The sequence below is a fragment of the Oncorhynchus masou genome, chromosome 18 (assembly GCF_036934945.1).
Source record: "Oncorhynchus masou masou isolate Uvic2021 chromosome 18, UVic_Omas_1.1, whole genome shotgun sequence".
Taxonomy (NCBI): Eukaryota; Metazoa; Chordata; class Actinopteri; order Salmoniformes; family Salmonidae; genus Oncorhynchus; species Oncorhynchus masou.
Window position 1 is genome coordinate 61,599,918 of NC_088229.1, and position 14,515 is coordinate 61,614,432.

Genomic DNA, 14,515 nt, shown 5'->3' on the forward strand with positions numbered 1-14,515 from the left:
GTAGGACCTAGTTCTATAGACATAATGGCTCTGACTGACACACTACTCAGAGGAAAGCGTTCCGAATGTTGATTTACGTTGCTATCCAGTGCTGAGGCCTTAATATAGCTTGTTCATTAATTTAACACTAAGCTCAATTAAGCAAGGCCATTAACTGGCGCATTAAACAGCAGCAGGGTTGTTATTATTGCTCCTTTGTGAGGACAATCGTAATAAGAGACCATTATGACCCCAAAACTCTAACAAAACAACCAGACGCCTTTCAAAGCATTACTTACCACTGTACAACATACTGAAAGTAAGTTACCCTATTAGGTCATAATGTTTATTGCAGGTAATAACTGGTAATAACTGGTAATAACTGGAATATCACTGTTTGGATTTGAGGACTGAGTGGCTGGAGAGTTAATAATTTGCAAACCATGTTAACCATTTCACAACTGGGCCTCAGTGTAGTGTAGTAGTGTAGTGTGTCTTACCTGTTTTGGGGTCCACATCTCCCTGTAGGTGCGGAGGGGGGTTGCCCGGTGTGAAGTGTTCATTGCTGTAGGTGATCAGAGGCGTGAGCGGGTGCACGTGGTGAGGGTGCTGTACCACTGGGACTTTATTAGACTAGAGAGAGAGAAGAGAGAGAGAAGAGAGAAGAGAGAGAGAAGAGAGAGAGAGAAGAGAGAGAGAGAGAGAGAGAGAAGAGAGAGAGAGAAGAGAGAGAGAAGAGAGAGAGAGAGAGAAGAGAGAGAGAAGAGAGAGAAGAGAGAGTGAGAAGAGAGAGAAGAGAGAGAAGAGAGAGAAGAGAGAGAGAGAAGAGAGAGAGAAGAGAGAGAAGAAGAGAGAGGGAAGAGAGAAGAGAGATAGAAGAGAGAAGAGAAGAGAGAAAGAGAGAGAGAGAGAGAGAAGAGAGAGAGAGAGAGAGAGAGAGAGAGAGAGAGAGAGAAAGAGAGAGTTAGAGAGAGAGAGAGAGAAGAGAGAGAGAGAGAGAGAGAGAGAGAGAGAGAGAGAGAGAGAGAGGAGGAGTGCATGTTAATATTTGGGGTAGATTGCAGGCGCCAACAGGAGAATTCTAACATGGCTCAGAAAGCTGTTGAAAAACGAGAGCTATCAAACGATCAACCCCTTCGGAGAGCCAAACCGCCAGAGCCAAGTGAAAATAGTGTGGTTGGTAATTAACACTTCTTGGGTGACACTCAGGTATGCCATCTCAAACACAGAGCTGCCATTTTAGATTTGGATTGGGGCTGCATGACAAGGGGGCTTCAACCAAACGCGTGTAAAATCCACAGTCATTGTAACAGCAGACAGCAACACTCCGCCATTCAATCCCCCCACTCTCCTTTAGTGGTTTATCCCACTGATTCCCTCTCCTCCTTCTGATCTCTACCCCCCCTCGCTCTGTCTCCCCCCGTGTCTGGTTTTGGGGGGTAGAGGAGGAGGGGAGGTATAAGGGATAGGGGGATGTTGTAATAAATCAATTTCTACATATTTGCCAAATGAGTTTTAGCTATGTAATCTGCTCTTTGTACCACTAAATGACGCAGGCTCCTTTTTCAATTACCAAAAGATGATAGTTAAGCTGAGGGGTTCTCCGCTATGGGCCCTGTGATAACCAGAGCTTAGCCCCCTTTTCTCCAGGCACAGGCACACACGCACACGCACACCCACACACACTAACCAGATTAGTGTTCTGGTACAAACCACTAGCGGTGAGCTGGTCTTGCTCTTCAACCGATATTCTATTCTGTCCCTAGGCAGTCAAAGAGGCATCACTAATCAGGCTTACGATAACATGGCTGATGTGTGCTGGGGAGAAGGAGACAGGGAGCTAGCTGGGTTGTGTGTGTGTGTGCGTGTGCGTGTGCGTGTGCGTGTGTGTGTGTGTGTGTGTGTGTGTGTGTGTGTAGAGAGGGAGGGGGTAATGAAGATGCAATGGGGGTGTGGGTAATATTCCAGTCTAACAGTCCAAACACTCATTAGCTACCCTAACCATGGTGAGGCATCAACCCAAAGCCTGGCTATGGCAATTTTCCAACAGACTTTGAAATGCATTTAAGGGGGAGAGGGAGGGAAAATATATGGACTCTATGCCCATTTAACTATACAAATGCAAAGCCGAGGGCCCTAGGCAAGACATGTGTGCAGAGCTTAATGCTGAAAAGCCATCATCGTCTCCATACGCTAGCTGAGCCTACTGTGAGCGCTGTATGAGATAAATGGCCTATTCTATGAGACTGACTACCAGACCAACTGACCCTACAATGTTCCATACCCAGGGTGGGTGGCAAAAGGGGTTGGTCTGGACTGTACCAGGCTGGAGTGGGGTAAAGTACCCTTCCAGACCCCCCCTTCTGTGGGGCTGTGACAGGGGTAGAGAGGAGAGGGCGAGGGAGGGAGGGAGGGAGGGAGGGAGGGAGGGAGGGAGGGAGGGAGGGAGGGAGGGAGGGAGGGAGGGAGGGAGGGAGGGAGCATTCCCCACTGCCATGGTCCCAATGAAAGATTAATGAACCCAGTAGGACTACTGGGAGACATGGAGAGACTCTGGGGACTCATTCAGCCCTGAGCTCAAAAGACTGTAGAGAGAGAAAGGAGAGAGAGAGACAGACAGAGAGAGAGAGAGAGAGAGAGGAAGGGAGGGGGTGGAGGTACACGCCTCGTTAAAATGAACACAAGACACAAATCAACATGTTTCTCCCCCACAGTCCCCCTATCTAGAAATCTAGAATGGAGAGTTCAATAAATATTGAGGGAGATGACAGCTGCCAAACACTGCTGACGAAGGTAGCCATTGAGCAGCGTACTGGTTTCCCCAAACGGCCTTCTCTCCTCCTGACCCCCTTTCCCCTCCTCCTCTACCCCCCTCAGTAATGATGTGAAAGAATGTTGTCAATTCTCCCTGTGCTGAAAGGCTTTAGTGGCCATTTAAATGAGTTCTTTTGTCTCCATTGAGACAGTTTAAAATGCCCATCCACTGAGTCTGCATTCAGAGAGAGAGGTGGATGGATGGATGGATGGAGAGAGAGAGAGAGAGAGAGACAGCGAAAGAGACGAGAGAAAGAGAGTGAGCGAGAGGGTGAGAGAATGAAGGAGAGACAGACAGCAAAAGAGGAAAAGAAAGAGAGAGAGAGAGAGAGAGAGAGAGAGAGAGAGAGAGAGAGAGAGAGAGAGAGAGAGAGAGAGAGAGAGAGAGAGAGAGAGAGAGAGAGAGAGAGAGAGAGAGAGAGAGAGAGAGAGAGAGAGAGAGAGAGAGAGAGAGAGAGAGGGAGCCGATTTACATCACAGTCACTTCAGGGGCTAACAGGCCTCCATTTCAGAAGCCCCGAGCAGAGCCAGGTAAATAATAGCCAAGACAAGCGCTCCAGTTTATGTGGCTTCTGGGTCCACGCGGACACTGCTGCTGTTTGGCTACTGTAGTGGCCAGCCTCTCTCTGTCTCACTGAGGGGAGGGTTAGAACCACCCCAGGAAGGGAGCAGGAAAGAGGGAGGTGTGCTGCCTAACAGAGAAAGCTAGCATTCTGAATTATTTCTAATGGTTGTTTCTCCGTGCGGTTATTCTAAAACAACTCTCCGTGATACGCTCACAGTAGGTGTGCAGCGAGCGGTGTGCACGAGTGATTCTCTGCAACTTCCATTTGGGTCAAGTCGACTCACACACCTCTACGTGGCCAAGAGTCCAGACATCCCTGACAAGCTCATGAGTTTAGCTTCTGCACACTCACAGAGAGAGAGCAGGTGGGCCATCCCAGATTCCAACACCTACAGTGCAGAGCCCATCTGGACTGTAACACATTCCCATTCAACAATACATTTTTGCTTCTAGAAAATAAAATACAGCCTACAATGTACACACACTGCAAGCACACACACTGCAAGCACACACACTGCGCACGCACGCACGCACGCACGCACGCACGCACGCACACACACACACACACACACACACACACACACACACACACACACACACACACACACACACACACACACACACACACACACACACACACACACACACACACACACACACACACACACACACACACACACACACACACACACACACACACACACACACACACACACACCTTCCACTTCCATTCCAAGCCCTGCTCTACCTGTGTAAGCCAGACCCCAGTGAAGCGCCTGCTTTTTACACCCTCGGACAACAGGCGCTGACGGAATCACAACACAGCTCCTCAAAACAAACGGAACATTATGCAAAGCACGCAACACTACACCAAGGAACTACGTGGGAGTATCTTCTCTTTTTCTCTACAAAGGACGAATTCCTGGCCCCTCTGTTTCTCTACAAAGGCAGGAGCAAAGCTGACTTCCTGGCCCCTCTGTTTCTCTACAAAGGCAGGAGCAAAGCTGACTTCCGGGCCCTTCTGTTTCAATCATCTCACCACTTCCTGCATTACAATAGACAGAAATATATCAGGAGACCAGTCATGGGAGAGCTGTTGAGTACAGCGCGTACACAAACACACACGCACACAATCCTCTGACTTTGTATACACTGCTGTTCCTTGATGTTCATTCTGAACTAAAGTATCCTGCAGCAATTCCAACTGCTGAATGGCTAACACACACACACACACACACACACACACACACACACACACACACACACACACACACACACACACGCACGCACCACACACACACACACACACACACACACACACACACACACACACACACACACACACACACACACACACACACACACACACACACACACACACACACACACACACACACACACACACACACACACACACACACACACACTACTTCATTAAAATACAGAAAATACAAAAATTATTCACACTGCCAAGAAAGAGCTGTGTTTTCCCTGGAGAAAAGTGAGTATGTGTGAGAGCGTGCGTGTCGACGTGAGCGTACGCGTCCGTACGCCGAACCCCATCGGTGCGAGTGACAGCCGCGGGGCTCAGGGTCTTGACCCCTGGTGGTGACCTCACTAGTGTCTGGGCTGTGTGGACGGAGAGAGGGCCTGTGTGTTTGTGTGCAGGCTCTCTGGTTGCCACGGAAGAGGCAGTGTCACACTCACTCAGCATCGTTGTCCGACCCCCTGACCCCAAGGCTTTCCCATCAGCCACTCACGCACTGGGGCTGATGTAGGGCGGACAGCGTTGGTTAGGTACCCTCTGTCTCTAATCATGATCGGCTATGAAAAGCCAACTGACATTTACTCCTGAGCTGCTGACTTGCTGCACCCTCGACAACTACTGTGATTATTATTACTTGACCATGCTGGTCATTTATGAACATTTGAACATCTTGGCCATGTTCTGTTATAATATCCACCTGGCACAGCCAGAAGAGGACTGGCCACCCCTCATAGCCTGGTTCTTCTCTAGGTTTCTTCCTAGGTTTTGGCCTTTCTAGTGAGTTTTTCCTAGCCACCGTGCTTCTACACCTGCTTGCTTGCTGTTTGGGGTTTTAGGCTGGGTTTCTGTACAGCACTTTGAGATATCAGCTGATGTATGAAGGGCTTTATAAATACATTTGATTTGATTTACTGCCTTGTGCTCTATGGTTCAACTGACCATGGTTTTGGATCTGAAAATATCAAGTGGTATTTGACGTTCAAATGGTACGTATGAGTTAGTAACTATGTTTTAATGATGTATTGCTTATCAATTAGTCTAGTTACAAACTTCTTTAAATAAATAAGAGGAAACTCGGCTAATCAAACTGTCTTTTTTATTATTAAAAAAACATTTATTTATTTATTTAACCTTTATTTAACTAGGCAAGTCAGTTAATTAAGAACACATTCTTATTTTCAATGACTTCACCACACATTTGTGGGAAAGACAGTTACAAGAGGGGCCCTCTGAGAGACAGAAGGAAAGGGACAGGAGGAGGACAGAGAGAAAGAGAGGGAGAGGGGCCCTGTGAGAGACAGAAGGAAAGGGACAGGAGGAGGACAGAGAGAAAGAGAGAGAGGGGCCCTGTGAGAGACACAAGGAAGGGGACAGGAGGAGGACAGAGAGATAGAGAGAGAGGGGCCCTGTGAGAGACAGAAGAAAAGGGACAGGAGGAGGACAGAGAGATAGAGAGAGAGGGGCCCTGTGAGAGACAGAAGAAAAGGGACAGGAGGAGGACAGAGAGAAAGGGGCCCTGTGAGAGAGAAGGAGGACAGAGAGAAAAAGAGAGAGGGGCCCTGTGAGAGACAGAAGGAAAGGGACAGGATGAGGACAGAGAGAAAGAGAGAGAGGGTCCCTGTGAGAGACAGAAGGAAAGGGACAGGAGGAGGACAGAGAGAAAGAGAGAGAGGGGCTCTGTGAGAGACAGAAGGAAAGGGACAGGAGGAGGACAGAGAAAAAGAGAGAAAGGGGCCCTGTGAGAGACAGAAGGAAAGGGACAGGAAGAGGACAGAGAGATAGAGAGAGAGGGGCCCTGTGAGAGACAGAAGGAAAGGGACAGGAGGAGGACAGAGAGAAAGAGGCCCTGGAGAGAAAAAGCAGGACAGAGAAAAGCTGTTGGCCTTGCATATCCGCTTGGTGGCACCTTGCAGGGCAATTTGAAGACTAAATGTGAAGGTGGCGACCTTGTGGCCCCTGGGGGGCCTAGCGCGTCTCTGTGTCCTTTGTGTCATGATATGATGAGTTGTCACAATGGCTTGCGGGTTGTAATGAGCTGTAGTGGGGATGAGCCGGAGAGGGGAAGTTGGGGGGGCTGACAGCGTAGTGATGGGAAGGGGAACTCGCAGGCCCACAAATTCCAGAGCAAGCAGAAGCAGCTGCCAAGGCCCTGAACCGCTCCCAAAACGTGCCAGTTCGCAGAAAACACAAACTGTACAAGGGGAGTGGGAGGTAGGGAGAGAAAGAGAAAGAGAGAATGCTTGGAGTGCCCCTTCCCCTTCCTCAGAGTGCCCCTTCCTCTTCCTCAGAGTGCCCCTTCCCCTTCCTCAGAGTGCCCCTTCCCCTTCCTCAGAGTGCCCCTTCCCCTTCCTCAGAGTGCCCCTTCCCCTTCCTCAGAGTGCCCCTTCCCCTTCCTCAGAGTGCCCCTTCCTCTTCCTCAGAGTGCCCCTTCCCCTTCCTCAGAGTGCCCCCCCTTCCCCTTCCTCAGAGTGCCCCTTCCTTCCTCAGAGTACCCCTTCCTCTTCCTCAGAGTGCCCCTTCCTCTTCCTCAGAGTGCCCCTTCCTCTTCCTCAGAGTGCCCCTTCCCCTTCCTCAGAGTGCCCCTTCCCCTTCCTCAGAGTGCCCCTTCCCCTTCCTCAGAGTGCCCCTTCCTCTTCCTCAGAGTGCCCCTTCCCCTTCCTCAGAGTGCCCCTTCCCCTTCCTCAGAGTGCCCCTTCCCCTTCCTCAGAGTGCCCCTTCCCCTTCCTCAGAGTGCCCCTTCCCCTTCCTCAGAGTGCCCCTTCCCCTTCCTCAGTGCCCCTTCCTCAGAGTACCCCTTCCTCTTCCTCAGAGTGCCCCTTCCTCTTCCTCAGAGTGCCCCTTCCTCTTCCTCAGAGTGCCCCTTCCCCTTCCTCAGTGTGCCCCTTCCCCTTCCTCAGTGTGCCCCTTCCTCTTCCTCAGAGTGCCCCTTCCTCTTCCTCAGAGTGCCCCTTCCTTTCCTCAGAGTGCCCCTTCCCCTTCCTCAGAGTGCCCCTTCCCCTTCCTCAGAGTGCCCCTTCCCCTTCCTCAGAGTGCCCCTTCCCCTTCCTCAGAGTACCCCTTCCTCTTCCTCAGAGTGCCCCTTCCTCTTCCTCAGAGTGCCCCTTCCCCTTCCTCAGAGTGCCCCTTCCTCTTCCTCAGAGTGCCCCTTCCCCTTCCTCAGAGTGCCCCTTCCCCTTCCTCAGAGTGCCCCTTCCTCTTCCTCAGAGTGCCCCTTCCTCTTCCTCAGAGTGCCCCTTCCCCTTCCTCAGAGTGCCCCTTCCCCTTCCTCAGAGTGCCCCTTCCCCTTCCTCAGAGTGCCCCTTCCTCTTCCTCAGAGTGCCCCTTCCCCTTCCTCAGAGTGCCCCTTCCTCTTCCTCAGAGTGCCCCTTCCTCTTCCTCAGAGTGCCCCTTCCCCTTCCTCAGAGTGCCCCTTCCCCTTCCTCAGAGTGCCCCTTCCTCTTCCTCAGAGTGCCCCTTCCCCTTCCTCAGAGTGCCCCTTCCTCTTCCTCAGAGTGCCCCTTCCTCTTCCTCAGAGTGCCCCTTCCCCTTCCTCAGAGTGCCCCTTCCCCTTCCTCAGAGTGCCCCTTCCTCTTCCTCAGAGTGCCCCTTCCCCTTCTTCCTCAGAGTGCCCCTTCCCCTTCCTCAGAGTGCCCCTTCCCCTTCCTCAGAGTGCTCCTTCCTCTTCCTCAGAGTGCCCCTTCCCCTTCCTCAGAGTGCCCCTTCCTCTTCCTCAGAGTGCCCCTTCCCCTTCCTCAGTGTGCCCCTTCCTCAGAGTGCCCCTTCCCCTTCCTCAGAGTGCCCCTTCCTCTTCCTCAGAGTGCCCCTTCCTCTTCCTCAGAGTGCCCCTTCCCCTTCCTCAGAGTGCCCCTTCCTCTTCCTCAGAGTGCCCCTTCCTCTTCCTCAGAGTGCCCCTTCCTCTTCCTCAGAGTGCCCCTTCCTCTTCCTCAGAGTGCCCCTTCCCCTTCCTCAGAGTGCCCCTTCCTCTTCCTCAGAGTGCCCCTTCCTCTTCCTCAGAGTGCCCCTTCCCCTTCCTCAGAGTGCCCCTTCCTCTTCCTCAGAGTGCCCCTTCCTCTTCCTCAGAGTGCCCCTTCCTCTTCCTCAGAGTGCCCCTTCCTCTTCCTCAGAGTGCCCCTTCCTCTTCCTCAGAGTGCCCCTTCCCCTTCCTCAGAGTGCCCCTTCCTCTTCCTCAGAGTGCCCCTTCCTCTTCCTCAGAGTGCCCCTTCCCCTTCCTCAGAGTGCCCCTTCCCCTTCCTCAGTGTGCCCCTTCCTCAGAGTGCCCCTTCCCCTTCCTCAGAGTGCCCCTTCCTCTTCCTCAGAGTGCCCCTTCCCCTTCCTCAGTGTGCCCCTTCCTCAGAGTGCCCCTTCCCCTTCCTCAGTGTGCCCCTTCCTTCCTCAGAGTGCCCCTTCCCCTTCCTCAGAGTGCCCTTCCTCTTCCTCAGAGTGCCCCTTCCCTTCCTCAGAGTGCCCCTTCCTCTTCCTCAGAGTGCCCCTTCCTCTTCCTCAGAGTGCCCCTTCCCCTTCCTCAGTGTGCCCCTTCCTCAGAGTGCCCCTTCCCCTTCCTCAGAGTGCCCCTTCCTCTTCCTCAGAGTGCCCCTTCCCCTTCCTCAGAGTGCCCCTTCCACTTCCTCAGAGTGCCCCTTCCTCTTCCTCAGAGTGCCCCTTCCCCTTCCTCAGTGCCCCTTCCTCTTCCTCAGAGTGCCCCTTCCTCTTCCTCAGAGTGCCCCTTCCTCTTCCTCAGAGTGCCCCTTCCCCTTCCTCAGAGTGCCCCCCCTTCCCCCCCTCCTCAGTGTGCCCCTTCCTCAGAGTGCCCCTTCCCCTTCCTCAGAGTGCCCCTTCCTCTTCCTCAGAGTGCCCCTTCCCCTTCCTCAGTGTGCCCCTTCCTCAGAGTGCCCCTTCCCCTTCCTCAGTGTGCCCCTTCCTCAGAGTGCCCCTTCCCCTTCCTCAGAGTGCTCCTTCCTCTTCCTCAGAGTGCCCCTTCCCCTTCCTCAGAGTGCCCCTTCCTCTTCCTCAGAGTGCCCCTTCCCCTTCCTCAGTGTGCCCCTTCCTCAGAGTGCCCCTTCCCCTTCCTCAGAGTGCCCCTTCCTCTTCCTCAGAGTGCCCCTTCCCCTTCCTCAGAGTGCCCCTTCCCCTTCCTCAGAGTGCCCCTTCCTCTTCCTCAGAGTGCCTCTTCCTCTTCCTCAGTGCCCCTTCCTCTTCCTCAGAGTGCCCCTTCCTCTTCCTCAGAGTGCCCCTTCCTCTTCCTCAGAGTGCCCCTTCCTCAGAGTGCCCCTTCCCCTTCCTCAGAGTGCCCCTTCCTCTTCCTCAGAGTGCCCCTTCCTCTTCCTCAGAGTGCCCCTTCCCCTTCCTCAGAGTGCCCCTTCCCCTTCCTCAGAGTGCCCCTTCCTCTTCCTCAGAGTGCCCCTTCCTCTTCCTCAGAGTGCCCCTTCCTCTTCCTCAGAGTGCCCCTTCCTCTTCCTCAGAGTGCCCCTTCCTCTTCCTCAGAGTGCCCCTTCCCCTTCCTCAGAGTGCCCCTTCCTCTTCCTCAGAGTGCCCCTTCCTCTTCCTCAGAGTGCCCCTTCCCTTCCTCAGAGTGCCCCTTCCCCTTCCTCAGAGTGCCCCTTCCTCAGAGTGCCCCTTCCTCTTCCTCAGAGTGCCCCTTACTCTTCCTCAGAGTGCCCCATCCTCTTCCTCAGAGTGCCCCTTCTTCTTCCTCAGAGTGCCCCTTCCCCTTCCTCAGAGTGCCCCTTCCCCTTCCTCAGAGTGCCCCTTCCTCTTCCTCAGAGTGCCCCTTCCCCTTCCTCAGAGTGCCCCTTCCTCTTCCTCCTCAGAGTGCCCCTTCCTCTTCCTCAGAGTGCCCCTTCCCCTTCCTCAGAGTGCCCCTTCCTCTTCCTCAGAGTGCCCCTTCCTCTTCCTCAGAGTGCCCCTTCCCCTTCCTCAGAGTGCCCCTTCCCCTTCCTCAGAGTGCCCCTTCCCCTTCCTCAGAGTGCCCCTTCCTCAGAGTGCCCCTTCCCCTTCCTCAGAGTGCCCCTTCCTCTTCCTCAAAGTGCCCCTTCCCCTTCCTCAGAGTGCCCCTCCTCTTCCTCAGAGTGCCCCTTCCCCTTCCTCAGAGTGCCCCTTCCTCTTCCTCAGAGTGCCCCTTCCTCAGAGAGCTCCTTCCAGGCAAAAATATTCTAATCTCCAAGTGATGTTCATTTCCCACCTCTGTTTCCAGTAACTACATTTTCCCTCTCACAGTTAGCAGTAAAAACATTCAATTAGATCACCATATTGTAGTTAAAACTGGAACATTTCTACAGCATTAAATACATAATTTTGTTTACACGTGAAACCAACTCTCACTGTCGTGTTTGCACTAAAATAGTATCTGTTCGTAACATTAAAGGATCTCAGTGCTGCGTTGGGAAAAAATGAAAGAATTTAGGAAGGCGCCAGGCGATCAGAAATGCTATTCCAGAAAGTGGGGAAAGCAGCCCAGTCCAGAGCATCTTGCCCCAGAGACCGAGTCAGTATATTTAAAACTTAATCTATTCACTTTGCTGCATGCTGCTGATCACAAAACAGAACAAAAAATGTTATCTGGGCAAAAAGCCTTTGCTCTCATTCTCCATCTCTCTTCATTCAATCTTTCATACCGAAGTCTTTCATTTGTCAAATTTACATTCCGCAATATATCTTACACAAAACGTTTGTCAATGTGATTTTGATGAATAATTTGTCTGACATTGATTTTAATGTCGTCAATTTTGAGGTTTATACAAGAGCAACATGAATGCTGTGTGTGTTTATGCTTTCCCGTTAAAATGTAAACATCTCTTGAGCTTTCCTACCTGAGTTGAAGAGGTGTCTCTACGCAGCACAAGAGCTACACCGAGTTCTGTCATCTTTTGAAATGCAATCAGCGCCTCACATTTTCAGTTGAAAGAGCCAATTATAATTTTGAATTAGACTGCAAAATTAACAGAGGAATATGATAATTTGTGGGTTATTTCAATTATATTTAACATTCCATGGTTAGACGTGAGCATAATCATGTCATTATTTGTCTAGGAAATACTATTCAGCTGGATAACAAGATGTGATATGTTGAGGAATAACCATGCAATATTGAAATAACTATTTAAATGTAAATGTGTTAGTAAATAACTGTTTATAGATTTAAAAACAAAATGGCAAAAAGCACAATTATTTCCAATGCTGCTACCTCCTGTTTTCAGACTGTTTCAGTAAATGTACACTGCTCATTAACGCACCCCCACACACACCTCCCATACACACATCAAGATCAAGAACCCCCCTCCCCCGCACAGAAACACAGAAAACACCAAAAAAAAAGGGTTAAGAGTTACAATATTTGAAAGAAAAAAGCACTCTTTAAAGCCACTTTAAAGCAGATGACCACCAGCTTGCACTTACAGTAAGGGGGAATACCCCCTGGGCCCCCCTTAATCACACCAACCATCATCTGATCCTCAAAGTTCAACGGAAACAAAAAGTGATGGAGCACAGGAATTGAGAGAAAGGGAGATGAAGAGAGGCAGGGGAGTGTGCTTTACTCACCCAGCCACTGAGATTGAGATGCCAGCAGCCAATCTGCTGGAGGAGGGAGAGCCCGGGAGCGAGGACTCCTTCTCTGGCACCCCTCTCCTCCGGCCCCGCTAAAACGCCATCCCGCGGGTACATAACCCCCTGCTCTCCTTTCCCCTGCCTCCCACTTCTACTCCCTTACCACGCCTCTCCTTTCCCCTGCCTCCCACTTCTACTCCCTTACCACGGCCTCTCCTTTCCCTGCCTCCCACTTCTACTCCCTTACCACGGCCTCTCCTTTCCCCTGCCTCCCACTTCTACTCCCTTACCACGGCCTCTCCTTTCCCCTGCCGCCCACTTCTACTCCCTTACCTCCCACTTCTACCACGGCCTCTCCTTTCCCCTGCCTCCCACTTCTACTCCCTTACCACGGCCTCTCCTTTCCCTGCCTCCCACTTCTACTCCCTTACCACGGCCTCTCCTTTCCCCTGCCTCCCACTTCTACTCCCTTACCACGGCCTCTCCTTTCCCCTGCCTCCCACTTCTACTCCCTTACCACGGCCTCTCCTTTCCCTGCCTCCCACTTCTACTCCCTTACCACGGCTTCTCCTTTCCCCTGTCTCCCACTTCTACTCCCTTACCACGGCCTCTCCTTTCTCCTGCCTCCCACTTCTACTCCCTTACCACGGCCTCTCCTTTCCCCTGAATCCCACTTCTACTCCCTTACCACGGCCTCTCCTTTCCCCTGCCTCCCACTTCTACTCCCTTACCACGGCCTCTCCTTTCCCCTGCCTCCCACTTCTACTCCCTTACCACGGCCTTCCCTTTCTTCTTCACCCACTTTTTCCTCCTCTACTTCTTTTTCGTCTTTTCTTAGACCTCAGTTCTTCGTCCCCAAAAGTACTGGAGCATGTGCAGCGGGGCACGTGCGTGTCCCTCAAACTGAGGCCTCCTCATCGCCACACGACGGGTCTGTTGTTCAAGGGGTTTTGTGACTGGAGGTACCACAAGCGTATGTCTCTGAAGATCCATGGATGGGGCTCAGGGTCTGGGGCCTAGTGGCCTGCCCCCCTCCCCACCCCCCACCCCGTACCTCCCCTAAAAAGCCTGGGGAATCCTCCACTCCCTCCACCACTCTCAGCAGCCCTTCGCAGCCTCCTCTCTCAGGAAAGTTTGTGCCGGTCACAAGAAATGAAAGCGAGAACACGAACCGAGGCGAGAAAAAAATATATCAAGTACTGCTTCCCGGCAGTGCAGAGAAGTGTTCCCACAAGCAACAAACAAGAAAAAATATACACAACAAAATCGTGTTATTACTCAACTCCCAGATTGCACGCTTGTATCTGTGTGTATATGTGTGTGTGTGTATATATATATGGGTGTGTGTGTGTGTGTGGGCTCTGCGGTCCCTCCAGGATGCCCAGAGTCGAACTGGCGGCTTGAAAAGCTTTGGCTACAACAAGGTAAAGCCAGCAAGGCAAGAGGAAAAAGACAAAGAGGAGAGAGGGGGACAAAAAAAGAACAAGACAAGACAACATCCACAAAGGGAGGGTATGCTCAGCAAAGTGTGGCCAACAGTCACTTATCCATGTGATACTGACAGTCCCCTGTCCAACCCCACTTTCCAGGGGGATACGAGAAAGAAAGGTATTTGTCTTCCCTTTGACACGGACGTGACATCTGCATGGGGCTTTCGTTCTGTTTTTGTCCTTTCCAACAATACTGAAGATGGGAGGACGATTCCACCCCTAACTCTTTCTGACCTCTCCGTGTGAGGAGATCAACCAGGCCTAAAGCCTCCACACCCCCTACTGCTCTCACTGTACTCTTAAACATTATTATCTTGAGATCATTTCCTCTGAATATTCGGGCCCCGCAACCATGCTCCTGTCCCCATCTCTTAGCAGACTCTTAGCACATCTAGGGCGTTTGACCAGAGAAAGCATACCTCGGAGACGTAGAAACCAATTAACACGCAGGGTGAATTAACTCATTTGCACTACAACCTGCTTCACCAAGGTTTAATTCGATATTTAATTTTAAATATAAAAGGTTGGTTTCTAATATATCTATAATTATATCATTGCAATATTACTTAGTGACAAAACAAATCTGTGGAATTGGCCGACGATATATTACAAACACATTGTCACTTAATTTTACCTTGTGATAGTGAATCTAAAAAATGTATTTTAAATATAGGGCCAACTGAAAAGGTGGTCCAGTATATTTCAATATCTGAGCAACAATAAGACAACAACGGAAACAACAAAAACCTACCGTATGGCTTTTATCCAACTATTTTATTTCAATATGTTTTTTCACTTTTTTTCTCTCTCTTTTTTCCCCCTTCTCTACTCCGGCCTCCGCCAGGCAGTCCTGAGGCCCTTAATGCCAAAACAAAGCCC

The 14,515-nt window shown here is 51.4% G+C and overlaps 1 protein-coding gene across 22 annotated transcripts in view; it reads right to left on the reverse strand.

The window, feature by feature from the left end:
• Window positions 1-14,515, reverse strand: part of tcf7l2 (transcription factor 7 like 2) — a 124,301-nt gene that overhangs the window by 24,934 nt on the left and 84,852 nt on the right. For all 22 annotated transcript variants that reach the window (XM_064924111.1, XM_064924104.1, XM_064924109.1 and 19 more), the window contains one exon: window positions 480-612. In XM_064924111.1, the coding sequence (XP_064780183.1) occupies window positions 480-612 (133 nt within the window). The remainder of the gene's footprint in view (window positions 1-479; window positions 613-14,515) is intronic.